The sequence below is a fragment of the Coccinella septempunctata genome, chromosome 3, assembly GCF_907165205.1.
Source record: "Coccinella septempunctata chromosome 3, icCocSept1.1, whole genome shotgun sequence".
NCBI classification, from domain to species: domain Eukaryota; kingdom Metazoa; phylum Arthropoda; class Insecta; order Coleoptera; family Coccinellidae; genus Coccinella; species Coccinella septempunctata.
In genome coordinates this window covers 8,654,730-8,672,164 of record NC_058191.1, presented here as the reverse complement: position 1 = coordinate 8,672,164, position 17,435 = coordinate 8,654,730, and the positions used below count along the sequence as shown (strand labels likewise).

The window sequence follows — 17,435 nt, the reverse complement described above, 5'->3', positions numbered from 1 at the left end:
AAAACAAAAAAAAATAACAATTACAGAAGAATGAAAAAATACGAAATATACAATAGACTGAAAATGAACACGTGTACCAGAAAACAGAGAAAAAAAAACTGAAAATGAACATGTGTACCAGAAAAAAAGAGAAAAGAGAAAAATTAAGAACACAAATGAAAAAACAAAAAAAAATAACAATTACAGAAAAATGAAAAAATACGAAATTTACAATAAACTGAAAATGAACATGTGTACCAGAAAAAAGAGAAAAAAAAACTGAAAATGAACAAGTATACCAGAAAAAAAAAGAAAAATAAGTATGTACGCGATACCGCAGCATGCTGTAATTTGTAATAATAACCTGGCGAAAGTGTGTGTAAGTAATTCAGAAAATTGTTCAACTTCATCACACACGCCCTAAAAGAACCAAACTAACACCATGGATTAGGCCTACAGGGGACACCATGTGAAAATAAAACGCACCTAGCAATCTACCTCGTAGGTGGTGTGGAAAAGATTGCACTTAATGAATCTTTTTTTTTGAATTTCAATATGAAATTCTTTATCCGTCATCGACTTCGAAAAATAAAAGATATGGTTTAGAATAGACTATGCCTCGACTTTCTTTTTCGGGTGTTGTTATTTATGTATTGATAACTGCCAACACTGGTATTGCCAGGTGAAATCTGCCATTTCAATCATGCAGTTTGACATTTTTCAGAGTTCACGTATAGTTTCGACGTGGCAGCTTGTTTACAATACACTGCTTCACAAAGGTTAAGGGAGTTCAGAAATTTTGGGAATGTGTAAAAGTATCTTTTTTTTCAACAATATCCTTGAAAATGAGAAATCTAAATATTAATTCACTTATCTAACTCATTATTTTGCCTTTTTTTTGGTACAGGAAAAACGTGTTTATTTCGATCTCAAGAATCTACTGTTCAAATATTTGTACAACTCGAAGACTAACGGCCGGTTTCATAATCAAATTTAAAGTCACTTTGAGTTTACAGCTTCTTTCAATGTCATTTTAAGTTGGGTTGAAGGAAGCTTTAAAATTAAAGCGACTTTAGGTTTGATTATGAAACCGGCCGTAACCCCTTATATTCAAATGTTCCTTCTGTGTACGTTTATTGAAAAAACAAATTGGGAAATGACCAAAAATATAATTCAATAAAATGAAAATACCATACAAACAGTCTCTTCCGCCCATTAATAACAATCACTGCCACCTGGTATTTTGCATAAAATAGACTGCACTAACAAGTGTTACCAGGCGCATGAGTAGAGCGGTGGCAAAGTGTCACCCCATGCGCTCACTGGGTTCGAAACCCAGCCGGACCACCTCAAAAAATTATTCAGCTACAATGGGGGCTACCGTTTTTTTGCTCACCAGTTGGCGCCTTTGTAGAGTGAGGTCCTGATAGTCAAGTGTTACCAGGCGCAAGGGAAGAGCGGTGGCAAGAAACGGAGTTTCTGTAGTGTCACCCTATGCGCTCACTGGGTTCGAAACCCAGCCGGACCACCTCAAAAAATTATTCAGCTACAATTATAATCGGATTGATGATTGAGGATGGTCTGGAGATCAGTGGTTGTATCTACCGCTGTGTATTGATCACGAAGTAATAATAATAGTCTCAATTAGGGAAAAAAAATATACTTGAGGCGGAGTCTAGCATGAGCTACTCCACTCAACCTCCGACTAGTTACAAAAATAAATGAAATTAAAAAAAATTAAGAACACAGATGAAAAAATAAGAAAAAATAACAATTACAGAAAAATGAAAAAATACGAAATATAAAATAAACTGAAAAAGAACATGTGTACCTGAAAAAACAGAAAAAAACACTGAAAATGAACATGAACATGTGTACCAGAAAAAAAGAGAAAAAAAAAGTATGTACGCGATACCGCAGCATGCTGTAATTTGTAATAATAACCTGGCGAAAGTGTGTGTAAGTAATTGACAAAATTGGTCAACTTCATCACACACGCCCTAAAAGAACCAAACTAACACCATGGATTAGGCCTACAGGGGATACCATGTAAAAATAAAACGCACCTAGCAATCTACCTCGTAGGTGGTGTGGAAAAGATTGCACTCCATAAATCTTTTTTTTTGAATTTCAATATGAAATTCTTTATCCGTCATCGACTTCGAAAAATAAAAGATATGGTTTAGAATAGACTATGCCTCGACTTTCTTTTTCGGGTGTTGTTATTTATGTATTGATTTTTTTTGGTACAGGAAAAACGTGTTTATTTCGATCTCAAGAATCTACTGTTCAAATATTTGTACAACTCGAAGACTAACGGCCGGTTTCATAATCAAATTTAAAGTCACTTTGAGTTTACAGCTTCTTTCAATGTCATTTTAAGTTGGGTTGAAGGAAGCTTTAAAATTAAAGCGACTTTAGGTTTGATTATGAAACCGGCCGTAACCCCTTATATTCAAATGTTCCTTCTGTGTACGTTAATTGAAAAAACAAATTGGGAAATGACCAAAAATATAATTCAATAAAATGAAAATACCATACAAACAGTCTCTTCCGCCCATTAATAACAATCACTGCCACCTGGTATTTTGCATAAAATAGACTGCACTAACAAGTGTTACCAGGCGCATGAGTAGAGCGGTGGCAAAGTGTCACCCCATGCGCTCACTGGGTTCGAAACCCAGCCGGACCACCTCAAAAAATTATTCAGCTACAATGGGGGCTACCGTTTTTTTGCTCACCAGTTGGCGCCTTTGTAGAGTGAGGTCCTGATAGTCAAGTGTTACCAGGCGCAAGGGAAGAGCGGTGGCAAGAAACGGAGTTTCTGTAGTGTCACCCTATGCGCTCACTGGGTTCGAAACCCAGCCGGACCACCTCAAAAAATTATTCAGCTACAATTATAATCGGATTGATGATTGAGGATGGTCTGGAGATCAGTGGTTGTATCTACCGCTGTGTATTGATCACGAAGTAATAATTATAGTCTCAATTAGGGAAAAAAATATACTTGAGGCGGAGTCTAGCATGAGCTACTCCACTCAACCCCTGAAAAGTTACAAAAATAAATGAAATGAAAAAAAAATGAAGAACACAAATAATAATAATAATAATAATCTCGAGGAACAAACCAGGAGACAGTGGAAGCTGAAAGATATCAAGACCATACCTATTGTTATTCCATCTACAGGCCTGATACCGAAGAAACTACTGGAGAACTTGAGGAAGCTTCAGTTGGACGAAAATATCTATAGAGTCATACAGAAGGCGGTACTGCTCGAAACGGCGAGAACTGTACGCAAGTACATGGGGAATGCAGAGGAACACTGTCTGCGCCGACAGGAAGTGCAGGTGGAGCAGGAATCCAACCTACAGCAGGGAGGCGAGAAGCGACCCGGACCCGACCACCACCACGAGCCCGAAAACCTGGAAAGGGCTTAATCCTTTTGATATCTGAGATATCTGGGATAAGTGAATTTTCCTCTGGAGAGGAGTGTGAAAGCCGCAAGGCTAAAGTCATAATATTTATTCACCATAAATTATTTGCAATATAAATGAAAAGAGAGCAAAATGCATGAATAAATAGATGATATCACAGAAGCTCCGGCTCAGGAAGCCTTCGCTTGTACGTGATGTTGTAGAAAATTCGCCCCTGATGATGAGTGAACAAATGATTCACGCAATTTATCCAAAAAATAGTTATACTACTATTATACTTGAAATGAATACCGATTTTTCTTTTCGTTTATTTATGTAATCGTTTGGTATACTTTTTTTCATGTTTTTTTTCGTATATATAACTTTCATTTTTTTTATCCACACCGCCATCTGTGGTTAATGAAGTCGTGTAGTCTCTCCCTTCCTTAGGATATAATCCATTTTTCACACCTCTTTCTGAACAATTCGACATTGTTTATCCATAAGATGTCAGCAGGAAGCTGATTGAAGAGTTTCGGCGCAAGATAGTCACAGTGACGCTGTCCTATAGTTTCTGCACACCTAGGTATGCTCAAGGAAACCATCTTAGTTCGGGTATTGTGACAGTGTATAATGGGCTCAAAATCAATTCTGGACTTTTTAATATTCACCAGCATACTCAAGGAGAATAGTTGTCTCACATCGAATATTCCGGAATCCCCATGCAACCTAGCGTTAGAGAAGGTGAGTGGTTTACTATAGATTACCCGTAGAATCCATCTTTGAATCAACACTCAATTCCTCCAAGTGAGTATCACTAACACCCCCCCAACCCACAATTCCATATGTCAGCTGCGATTGGACCAACTCAAAGTAGAGCAGTTTAAGGTGTTTCAAATCTAGGTATTCCTTCAAATATTTTATTTTATACAGCACTCCTCTCAATTTATTCACTATATTTTTTATTTGTAGGTCCCACCTCATATGTCGGTCAATGATCACACCCAAATATTTGACCGATTCTGCTTCCAACATGCGAGAGTCAGTTCCGGGCGACAAACACCCTATGGATGGCAGTCCACTGGAGTATGAGCAAAAGGATAAGTATTTCGTTTTTTTCTAGGTTGAGGGTGAGCGTGTTGTAACTGAACCAATCCTCTAGAATTGCAAGGTCAGCCTCGGTTTCTGATTTCAAAGTTTCCCACGAGTCGGACTCACATAGTAGTGCAATATCGTCCGCAAAACTAATAACTTTCTCTTTGATTCCGAGATTCAATAAGCTGTTAATATATATTGTAAATAACAGTGGCCCAAGTACAGTACCCTGTGGTACTCCATAGCTCACATACCTGGGTCCACTCAGCTCACCACCGATATCCACCCTCTGCTCTCGATCAGTCAGATAACTTCTAAGTAAATCATATACTTTCCCTCTCAAACCATAGTTGTCCTACTTCTTTATTAGTTTCTTATGATCGACAGTATCGAAAGCCTCAGAGAGGTCAACGAAGACGCATAAGGATGGTTTACACTTGTCTAGTGAACTGTAGATGTGTCAAGTGATAGAGCGCATCTTTCGTTGATTTTTCTCCATGAATCCATATTGACGCTGTGAAATAATCTTATATTTGAGACAGAAATCTGTCATTCTCTTTTTCAATATTTTTTTATGATTTTTGCAATGTTTGATATTAGAGAGATTGGTCTATAGTTCTTCATTTCCAGTTTATTTCCACTCTTGAACAGAGGTTTCACAATACCAATTTTCAGCCTCTTCGGAAAGTACCCCTCACTAAAACAACAGTTTATCAAGTGGGCCAGAGGGATTTTTACCTCATCAGATATGTTCTTTAAGGTTTCCGATCTTTTGTTATCATGGCCGGGGGATTTTTTTTGTTTTAGTTGCATTATTGTCTTATGCACTTCTTCGATGTCCGTATGCATTAAGCACATGGAGTTCTGCAAAGTCTTATCATTCTCTTTATAGTTTTCAGCGATTTTGATTTTTTTTTGCGTTTTTTTGGCCTAGTGAGCTATAATAATTATTGAAGTTGTCCGAAATTTCCGAAATAATGTACCATCCATCGATCTAATTTTGTCAATTTTTGTTTAAGGCCTGGACCGTGTACATATATAATCCACGCCATCCCAAAGAGCCTTGGACTGGTTGACGTTATCTCTTATCAATTTTGTGCAAAAGTTCTTTTCGCGACATTTATTAGTTTAGTTAATTTATTTTTATATTTCACATATTCCATCCTCAAAGGTGAATTGCTGGGATCCATCTGTACGGCTCTATATAATCGTTTTTTTTTCGTTTAGTAACCATTTTTTCCTTTTAATGTTATATTTTTTCAATCTTACGTTTCTTGTATTTTCGGCTATATGTTTGTTAATTTTCTTAATGAACTCATCAGTCATAGCATCTATATTTTGTGAACAATAGAATTCTTCCCATTTTTCCATTCCCAATGCTGGATAAACAATACCGGGTGTCCCAGAGCTTTTAGGCCAGCAGATATCTCAGTTATATATATATATATCGGTTTTAAAACGTTTTTCTTCGTTGTCCGATGCCTAACTTCCATTCTCGACGGTTGTTCCACTGGTCTTCTCTCAGATCTCGGGCACTCATGGCTTTCCCGATTTCTTCCTTCCAAGTTTTCTTCGGTCTTCCAGGCTTTCTACGGTGTGTTGGTGTCCACATCATTGCAATCTTGGGCAGTCTAGTTCCTTCCATTCTTTGAACGTGACCGTACCATATGAGCTGTCTTCGTTCTATATCGGTCATTATCGAGCCATCTATTCCCATCTGTTGTCTCACGTCGTCGTTTCTCACTCTATCTCTACGAGATATACCCAGTGATCTTCGAAATACGTCCATTTCAGCAGCTTCAAGTTTTCTTCGATTGTGTTGTGTTATTCTCCACGTCTCTGCTCCATAAATCAAGCTACTCTTGATGAATGATTCGTAGATATTATATTTACGTTTCTTTCCGATGCTGTTACTCCAGAGCACACCATTTAGACATCCTATAGTTCTTTTAGCCTGTGTAACTCTCTTCTGTATTTCTTTATCATCCTTTCCAGACGTGTCGAATTCCACCCCGAGATAGGTGTATACGCTGCAGCATGCTACTTCACCTTCGTCTAGTTGGATGTTAGACTGCTCTGCTCCTATAGGAAGATATTTCGTTTTTTCTGTATTGAGTTCCAATCCCCAGTGCCTATACTCCTCTTGTAGTTTTCTGGCCATGTATTGCAAGTCATCTTTATCGTTTGCTATGACGACTTGATCGTCAGCAAATTGTAGGGTGTAAAGGCACGTTTCACCGATATCGATGCCCATTCCGCCACATTTCCTTTTCCATTGGTATAATGCCCGCGCTACATAGATCTTGAATAATGTAGGCGATATACAGCATCCTTGGCGAAGACCCTTATCTACCAGGAACTTTTCTGATAACCTGCTACCGACCTTTATTCTTGATGACGTGCCCTCATACAGATTTTTTAGAGCTCTTATGAGGGTATGGTTGAGATTGGTTTCCTCTAAAACTCGCCATAGTTTTTTCACTGGGATAGTATCGTAGGCTTTTTTCAGATCTATGAACATTAGGTGAGTTTCCTGACCAACGGCGGTTCTCTTCTCTATAATTTGTTTTAAACAAAAATGTTATCAGTGCATGTTCTTCCAGCCCGAAATCCAGATTGTTCTTCCTCTTCTAAGTTCTTATATTCTTCCTCTATCATGTCACGGATGAGTCTTCCATACAAACGGCTCAGAGTACTGGTTACGGATATTCCTCTGTAGTTCGAACAATCCAGTTTGTTTCCTTTCTTATGGACAGACGAAATATATGCCTCCTTCCATTCCTCAGGAACCGGCTCGCCATTCAAGTACTGATTAATACACCATGTAAGTTGTTCAAATAGTTGTTCCGACCCACACTTGATGAGTTCAGCTGGGATTCCTTCTGGACCTGCTGCACGACCATTCTTCAATTTTTGCGCCGCATTCTTCACTTGCTCAACTGAAACTGTTATTTCGTCACCCTCTACGAGAACCCCCAGTGGAGAATTCAACAAATATTGTTCTCTGTTCTCAGTCAACAACCCTCTATAGTAGTCGAGCCATTTTTCCGTTGGTATAATTTGAATATTTGTCTTATTTTTTGCGTCAGATTTCCGGTTCCCGATGAATTTCCATGATTCGGAGGACTTTTTTCCACCCAGATATGTGTTGATCTCACTACACTTTTGGTCCCACATCTCTCTCTCGGCTTTATTTCTCAATCTTCTGGTTGTTCTCTTTATTTCCAAATATTGATCTCTGTCTTCCTGGTCCTTTGTATTTAACCATCTTTGATATAATTTCTTCTTCTGACGCACCAATTCTTCGATTTCCTCGTTCCACCATAAGTTCTTACTGTCTCGTTTTGTTTTGGTCCCGATTGCTTCCTCTGCAGCCTTTTTCATACCTTCTACTATGTTTCTATAAACTAGTTCTACGGGTTGCTGGTCCACTGTCTGCAGAAGTTTTTCATCCAATCTATTCTGGTATAATCTTCGAGTACTTTCATTTGTCAGACTGTTGACATTATATTCCTTATTTGTTGGAACGTTTTCTTCTTTGCTGTTGTCTGAGAGTTTCTGGGATCTATAAGGTATTATCATCTTTGCTCTGACTAGATAATGATCCGAACCGCATGTGACGCCTCGATACGATCTCACATCGTGTATTATAAAACTTGTGTTCTGTCTGGTTATCACATAGTCGATGACTGATCTCAAATTCCTTGTATGTTGTATCCATGTATATGTATGTATATCTTTATGTCTGAAGTAGCCGTTTGTTATTCTCAATTGATGTTGTTGACATATTTCAATGAGTCTCTCTCCGTTGTCGTTTGTATTCACTTCTCCGAAAGGACCTACAACGGCATCGTTAATTCTTCGTCCTACTCTACTATTTAGATCACCTAGTAGAAGAATCTCTCTTGTTTTTCCAATTTTCATAATCTCGTCGCTAACTTGTTCAAAAAACACATCCTTTTTCATTTGCGGTTCATCATCTGATATTGCGTATATTCCAAGGATCGCGATGGGATTTTGATTTATTGTGATATTGACCCTAATTATATTTTCGTTGATTGTCTCGAAATCCGTTATTTTGTTTTTATGTCTTTTGTGTATCATGATGGAAACACCTCTTTTTGCCCTTTCATGTTTTGGAACTCCAGTAAATATATGAACATAATTTTCGAAGAGTTCCGAGCCCGTACCCTTTTTCTTTGTTTCCGTTAATGCCGCTATTTCAACACCCAAGCTGAGGAGTTCTTTCGTCACTTCTTCCATCTTTCCTCTGATTCCCTGGACATTCCAAGTACCCACATTCAAAATCCTTTTCCGTAGCTTATGTCGTTGACCATGTAATCCATCCTTTCCGAGGCAATTGTTAGGCTTTTTAGTAAGTTGAGGTTTTACAAGTGACAGGGAACTAACCTGACGCCTTAACCCCCAACCGGGAGGGCCAGAATGTTTGTTCGAGGTTTTTTCCTCTAGATTAGTTGCCTTGCAGGGCTATGGAGACTAATCCTCCCCTTTTGGTTCAATACTAACCCTCGAGACCCGGGTTGCCACTTCCGCCGGATCAACCTTACCGAAGAACTTGTTCACCGCCGTTGTGGTCTTCGTCCGTCTCCCTGGACAAGGGGGCTGCGTTATACCCCGCAGTACTAGGTCCCCAGCAGAACTTAGCCTCCGACTGAATGAGTCGGGCCCACCCCCGCGACTTGGACGCGCCTGCTGAGATTTATCTAAGTGGGATCAGAGAATGTGTCTCTGGTTCCCCTTAGATCGGGTTAATCATCGTGTATGTTGCCACGACGAAAGGCAGATATCTCAGTTACCTGCTGAAAAAAAAAATTGAAAAAAATACTTGTCGTAGGAGACCATACGCTCTTTCATGCAGCATAGCAAAATCCACCCCCTGACAAACAACCCCCGAGAAACCACCCCTAACTTTTGTTTTTCAAATGGCACCCCCATGTTTGTTTGGCTTCAACTGACAGCTCTTTTTAATTCTCAATCAATGATATATCATAATATAGTTGTAAAGATAGTCACTCGATAAAATTGAATTCGTTAGTGGGTACTGTTAATTGGACTGATCGAATTAGTCCACATTGTAGAGACAAGAAAAAGTGGATGTTGAAAAAAAAGAGTCAATAAAATGTTAGAACTTTTTGTTTATTATAATTTATGTTATAAAACATTTTCTTTAGTATAATGTTGCAGTAACAATACAGCTGAGCGTATAAATTCGTATTTCATTTGTATTTTTATTTTCCATAATTCTGCATGCCATTCTAGCTACCATGATACATCATTGAATGAGAAATGAAAAAAACTTTAACTTGAAGCACAACAAACATGGGGGTGCCATTTGAAAAACAAAAGTTAGGGGTGGTTTCTCGGGGGTTGTTTGTCAGGGGGTGGATTTTGCTATGCTGCATGAAAGAGCGTATGGTCTCCTACGACAAGTATTTTTTTCAATTTTTTTTTTCCGCAGGTAACTGAGATATTTGCTGGCCTAAAAGCTCTGGGACACCCGGTATATTGTCTGCAACCATCATCCACTTTAGACGTATCTGCCGACTTTCGACTCAAATCCACTGTCAAATCTATTGGATAGTGGTCCGTAGTGGTTTTCTTACGTGAAAGTGATCAATGCAAGTTTGACACTGTGGTCGAGTGACCTCATTGATATATGATTCATAACCAAACGCGCTCAAGATGTTCTTATACTCCTCGCTGACATCCGAATCAAACAATAAATCTATGTTTATATCTCCCGTTATTATATGCATGCCACTTCCTTTTACAGTTTGTATATACTCTTGTAGGTCTACGTTGGAGATCTTTATATAGCTGAAAGGGTTATTTGTTGTGATTCAATCTCCGTAGAGACTTCTCATAACTTAAGATCTCCTAGGTTTCTCACTTCATGGGTGAAATGGATGTCATCTTTGATATATACTATAACCCCATCATTCCTGTTTAATACGCCTTCATTATATAATGTGGTAAAACCATCAATCTTCAGTACGTGCAAGTCATGTACGAGATATGTTTCAGATAGAACAATAATCTGAAACTCCTACTTCCTATGTTCAACTGCAGGATGTTAAGTGGTGTTCGTTTCTGTGGTGCAAAGTTTTTTAAATCAGTTATAATCTTTGCTAGAATTGGTTTGTTATGATATTCTCTTATAAATGGATCCATTTGAAAGGAACAACCACAAGGGATAAGTTAGAGACTATAGAATATACAACATACAAAAACATATACACATGGGTAGAAAATTTAATTATATGTTTTTTTTTTCCTTTTTTTTTTCAATCTTCTATTTAATAATTTGACAATGGGAGGGACAGACAAAAGGTTATGTGTAGAGTGAACTCCGCCGACTACTTCAGGAGACCCTTCTGCGAGTTAGAACGCAAACGTGTACTGGACTATCTTCTGTAGTTTGTTTAATAGTTACTGTATCAGTTACCGGTGTATTACGCAGTGGAGCGAGTTCCGAAATCTCTGCCCTCGCCTCAATCTGATGAACTCGAGTCTGCTCCTGGATGTTTTCTAGCCGCACTATTAGGGCTTGGGTCGGGGTCGCCGGCGTACTGTCAGACTTGGCGTTTTCTCACCGGAATTCTTGCAGTTCGTGAATTGAAAACTCTCTATTGTTGACAACTAGTTTACCTCCTTTAATGTAGCAAGTCTTACCCTTCTTTCTTTCCTCAATCAAAAATTTCTTCAGCACCTGATACTCGCCTCGCTGCTGCTCCGTTAAATCGTCTGCAATCGCAACACCAGTTCCTCTGAGTTTTTTTGCGCTTCTAGGAACCTCAATCTTTTTCAGGTACGAAACGAACTCAATCCTAACCGGCCGGTTTGATTTCCTGCCTAAACAAAAGAAATCATTTATGTCTTCACCGTGAATTTCAATCCCCAGCAGTTTATTGAGCTCAAACAAATACCGAATCAATATCCTCATTCGACGCAGTCCACCCAAAAACAATAATGTCATTTCCCCTAGACCTCCTCTCAAATTGCTCAATTTTTTCCTTCAGAAGTGCATTTTCCGACTCGAGCTGACGAAAAACGGTGCTTCAGATCCTCGAGCTCCAGTAATATGTTAGATTCGGAAGCTTGGATACTATTTTTTAATTCGGTCTTAACAGTATCAATTTTTCCCAGTATATGTTGAACCGCTTTCTCATCCATAGCACTTAATTATTTTTTCTTAAAAGTTGCTTCGTGATTAATTAAACCGTAGTTATGAAACTACCTAACACAAGAAAGGATATCAGGAGGACAAACTTCACTTCCCTGGGCCCTTAAGGAAGACTCAGGACAGATAAGGCAGGCCACGGAACGGAGGAATCGGGGAATTCGATGCGATTACATAACATTGCTGTATCCCGTTACCGGGAATAAATCTACAAAAAGAAGAAAAAAAGAAAGAAAAAATCGAACAGACTTGTAATTTCTTAGTGCTAGTTGCGACTGTGTGCCCTCCTGTGACTAAAGAGACCCAACCGTGACCTGCAGATCCTTTCACACTCAGGGCATGGATAGTCACCAACCAGATCTGGCCGCCGCTGTATCCTTCTCGATTCTCCATTATAACTGTGTATCAAAGACCTCCACTGTGACCTGTCTAACGCTAGTTGTTCCCAGTTATGATTGGCATTAACTGATTTTAGGGATTGATGTAGTGTATCCTTAAACCGCTTATACTGGCCTCCTGGTTTCCGGGCTCCCTCATTGAATTCGCCATATAGAGCCATTTTGGTGAGTCTTGTGTCTTGCATCCTCAGAATGTGGCCGCTCCATCTGAGTCGGGCCCTCGTTACTTGAGTCTCAATTGTTGTACAACTCTGATGTGCATTATCTGTCTTAGATGACGTTGTTGCGTTTGTTCAAGCTGTTTAATATGTCGCCTGTAGGGCGTCCAGCTTTCGCTTCCGTAAAGAAGCGTTGGGAGGACCACTGCTCTGTAAACAGCTGTCTTGGTCTTCAGATTGAGGTCGTGATTTTGAAACACTCTGTCCTTCAGCTTCCGGAATGCCCGTGATGCCGAATTGATACGGTTGTGTATTTCCGTGTCAAGGTTAGCCCTAGTATTTATGAAGCTTCCCAAGTATTTGAACTGCTCGACCTGTTCTAGAGTTTCATTGTCCAGGCTTATATCTGTTTGAAGGCTTTCTGGCGGACTTACCAGGATTTTGGTCTTGTCAATATTGAGTCTAAGGCCTAAAGCTTCATATATATGTTTATAGGTGTCCATCATTATCTGTAGATCCTCTGAGCTGCTAGCGATGAGTGAACAGTCGTCTGCATATTGAAGTTCCGTGATAAACTTGGTACGGGTTTTTGCTCTGAGGCGCTTCAGGTTAAACAGGCCTCCATCAAATCTGAATCTTAATCCCAACACCTCTTACGGGCATGCTCATGTCAGCAATTATCGATACAGCTATGGCGAAAATATTGAACAGTAAAGGTGCTATGATATGAAAGGTCAAATTATCGCAATTGCTTTCCGAGAATGAATCACGCAAGAAATGTGTTAAATCGTAGTCCACCTGGCAGCGTATGCCGTTCACCGATACCGACGAGAAAAGAAGCGATATTAAACGAACAAAAACATTGACTTCTCAGCGAGATCGACCGGACAAATTAATCTTCAAACACATACCCATGTACTCAAAGAATTATTCCTTCAAAACTCAAAGTCAAAATCAACCAATAACCCACTGCAACTTTATATTTAATCGGAGCGATAAAGAATACGTGTTCACACATCAACATCAACAACAGAACAACAAATGAAAAAACAAAAAAAATAAAAAATTACAGGAAAATGAAAAATTACGAAATATATGTACAATGAACTGAAAATGAAGGTATGTACCAAAAAAAGGAGAAAAAAAAACTGAAAATGAACTTGTGTACCAGAAAAAAGAGAAAAAACAAATGTATGCGATACCGCAGCATGCTGTAATTTGTAATAATAACCTGGCGAAAGTGTGTGTAAGTAATTGACAAAATTGGTCAACTTCACCACATACGCCCTAAAAGAACCAAACTAACACCATGGATTAGGCCTACAGGGGACACCATGTAAAAATAAAACACACCTAGCAATCTACCTCATAGGTGGTGTGGAAAAGATTGCACTTAATAAATCTTTTTTTTTTCAATATGAAATTCTTTATCCGTCATCGACTTCGAAAAATAAAAGATATAGTTTAGAATAGACTATGCCTCGACTTTCTATTTCGGGGGTTCTTATTTATGTATTGATAACTGAGTAGTCTAACGTCAGATAGAATATACACTGAACTCTTGTGATGAAAACGTTTTTGGAATAAGTATTCGATATACATTTTTGTGAAATTCTATTATATAGCTAATTTAAGCAATGTTTTGTAATTTTAAAATAAAAGTCTTTCTTCCATCGCTCATTTTTTATTTATCTACATTACAAGAGACGATTGCTCTGAAATTGCTAGAAACATAGAACGAAAATTTTTTCACTTTTTCATGATGTACGAAATAGACAATTTCTAAATGAAACTCCCATCTACTCAATGATGAAAACATATCCTTTCAATGAAACAAAATCCTCATTATCTGTTTTAAAGCCACGGTAGATTCTTTTTAGATGCCGCAGGTTTAGAACTGGAAGGTCTCGGTACTTCAGAAACGGTGGTTGCCTTGCAGGTGAATTCGACTCCCTTTTTTTCATCCTTTTTAACTTCTTCTTTAATTTCTTCCTTCTCGGTCCGTTTCACCGTAGGCGTTTCGTTTTTATTCGTGGTCTGTTGGTTTTTGCTACCGACGGATGTTGTGACTTTTACTGAGGGTTCAGTCGTGCCTTCCATCGTAATGACAGTGTCAGATTTCTTATTGACAGAGGTCGTGGGTGTTGGTGTTCTGGACGTTGCAGGTGTTACCGAGGGAGATTTTGAGGGTATTGGACTAAGGGAAGGTTTCTGGCTTGTCGTAATTTTGAGTGAATTATTGATTGGATCTGCTTTCTTATCCGGATCAGGTTTGATCTGCAAGTGTGCTGCTGCAGCTGCTGATTCCATTTGACCCAATTTGATTACCTCAGAAAGTGGCGGGAACTTCCTCGCTGAAAAGTAAAAATTTGTTTAGAATGGTGAGAAATATTTGAAGATGAAAGGACTAGTTGTCACTTTATATTCACCATCGTTGATATAATAGTTTATTACTCAGAAATTCTTGAATAGAGAGTATAATCATATTGAAACGCTATAGGGAACGATTTGTCATTTTGTCAAAATGACCGTTCGTTGCCGTGGGACACACAAAGTGTTTTGTCCACGACTACCCTATATCCGTACCTTACGGATGAGCTTTCAGAAGCATTATGATAGTCATATTACAACCCTTGTATAATAGGTGTTAAATAATGAATCATTATTCAACAGGTTGAAGTCTATCAAACGATTTGAAATGAATGTCATAAAATTCACGGATGAGCTTTCAGAAGCATTATGATAGTCATATTACAACCCGTGTATAACAGGTGTTTAATAATGAATCATTATTGGTTGATGTCTATCAAACGATTTGAAATAAATGTTATAAAATTTTTTATCCAATAAATCTCGTCCGGGATTCGCACCCGGGACCACCGTGTGGATGGCAAGGACTTTCACCACACACCGACCTGGCGATGTGGGACTTAACCGAATAGATCCATATGATGTGTTTTCTATGATGTTTCTTATTCGATTTAGTTTGATAGATTGAAAAAAATTTGAAACGTCTGTTTGAAAAAAATTTCGTCTCATAAATTGTAATTGTTCTTGAATTCATCACGGAATTCGAAAGTGATGAAGAAATGTTGTGTACACCACCGGAAATAAGAGATATTTCAAAAATTACAACATTGAATCCATTTCCGGAAAAATCAAGCAATCTCTATCTAAAAGTGTTTAACAATTTCATGAACTGGAGAGCAGCGAATAAAATCCAATCGTTTTCTGAGGCAGTTTTATTGACATATTTCGCGAAATTATCAGCTAACTAGTAACCATCCACATTATGGTTCCATTATTCCATGCTGAAGACTACTCTCAACATAAATGAAGGCATCAAAATCGAAAATTATAAAAACTTGTAATGAACCCCAGTTTTCTGAGGAAAATTGGAGTTCATTTTAGTGCATTCCTTTCGTTTTACATTTTCCGCCTTTAAAAATATTTGATTCTCAGATATTCCGTGCGTTCATTCCGATAGGCAGAGTAAGTGTAAAAAAATGTTTTTCTTACATGCCGTTGAAGATTTCGACGTTTTTCTGATGTTGATATGCGATAAACCAGAGCTGACGACGTTTTTCATTCTTGTCGCATTCTGGAATTTTCAGATTTTTAACGTGTGGGGGGATTTGCCTATAAAAGCAAATTTTCCCCACGACGGTGACTTTTTGCTCTTTTACTTCAGTCTTTCACGTGGTGACTTCTACTTTTGATTCTGTTACTTCAGTCGTTTTTACTTCAGTTAATTTTATGCTTCGCACTTTCTACGATTCGCCGTTTAAGAATAATTTTGTGTTGCATCAGTGATATTGAAAATTGATTTTTAGTTTTTTTTCTTCCCTTTGATTTTCGCGAGTGCCTGAAACAAAGGAGGTAGGTCCCCGCCTTTACCGTTCAGTTTCTTTGTTGGACCTACACCGGTTACTTCTTTGACTTTGACACTGCTGTACTGTATCGCTTTCTGTTATATTTTATTGTTCTTTACCCTGTTTTGCGAGTCTGACTTTTCCCTTCGCTATCAGTCATGGTGCGTAAGCCCTTGGGGTACTGAAGGGAAAGTCCCGTCAACCCCCTGTCCGCGTTATAAGTGTTGAATCCGAAATCTCTTCTTTTCTATCAGTCATGGCGCGCTATAGCTCTTGGGGTAGAGAATAAAAGATACCGCTCGTCGTCAGTGAAATCCCGAAGTTGCGCTAAAATAGACCTTTTCTTCGCTATCAGTCATGGTGCGTTATAGCCCTTGGGGTAGCGAATAAAAGTCTCGAGTAGATCCGCCCTGGTTGTGTTTCATTTCTGGAGAAATACAATTACATCCCGATACCGTATAGCAAGTCCTTAGTATTCATTCCGTCAGTTCTGGTTGGCGCATTTTATTGAACCTTTGATTTTTCACTGCACCCGGTGTAAACTTTATAAAGTGCTCGTGACCGGATGGAATTTCCCGAATTTATGTTCGCTTATAGATTCTCTCATATTTCATACCTGCACATGTCTCCCTTGTACATATAATCAGTTTCCGAAGGTGTGAATAAACTTTTACATAATTTGATTTTGACTACTTCGTTATCGCTACCACCCTAGATAACAGCGAACTCTGTCTCCGACTAGCAGCTACTCTGGTAGGTTTGCTATTCTTCCTAGTGAAAAGAATAGCTGGCGCTCGAGATAAGTTTTCTCCGAGGTAACCACGTTACAAGCTGCGTTCACTTTAGGAAAGGAAATCAGAAGGTTTTCGGCCGAAAAAAGCTGGAGTGTTTTCTTGCCAAGAAATTAAAAAAATTATTTCTGAAGCATGGGATGAAAAGTATCTTGCAATGAAGGTAAAAAACTGGCCCTATTGAAGGAGCCGTTCCATTTATATTCATGAAATATCATTCTTTTTATTAGGTTACAATGATAATGGGTGCATGCCGAGCAAATGAATTGTATAACATGAAAATACAAAACCTAAAAGACATTGGATCAGCTTTCTTGGTGCATGTGCCTAATACCAAAACAAAAATCAGTAGGAAATTCACTCTAAATGAGGATTTTTACCCGATTTGTAAAAAAAAAACATAGACCTGCGTCCAGCACATGTAACTTCTGATGTATTTTTTCTTAACTATCAAAATGGAAAATGCACTTCACAAAGGATTGGTACAAACAAATTCACGAAAATGGGAAAGCAAATAGCTGAGTTTC

General features: G+C 38.5%; 1 protein-coding gene across 1 annotated transcript in view; it reads right to left on the bottom strand.

The window, feature by feature from the left end:
• Positions 1–13,915: 13,915 nt before the first annotated feature.
• LOC123309465 (transient receptor potential protein-like) overlaps positions 13,916–17,435 on the bottom strand; it is a 60,665-nt gene continuing 57,145 nt past the window's right edge. Inside the window, exon 18 of the mRNA XM_044892603.1 lies at positions 13,916–14,599. Coding sequence (XP_044748538.1) covers positions 14,100–14,599 — 500 coding nt within the window. The 3' untranslated portion in view covers positions 13,916–14,099. The remainder of the gene's footprint in view (positions 14,600–17,435) is intronic.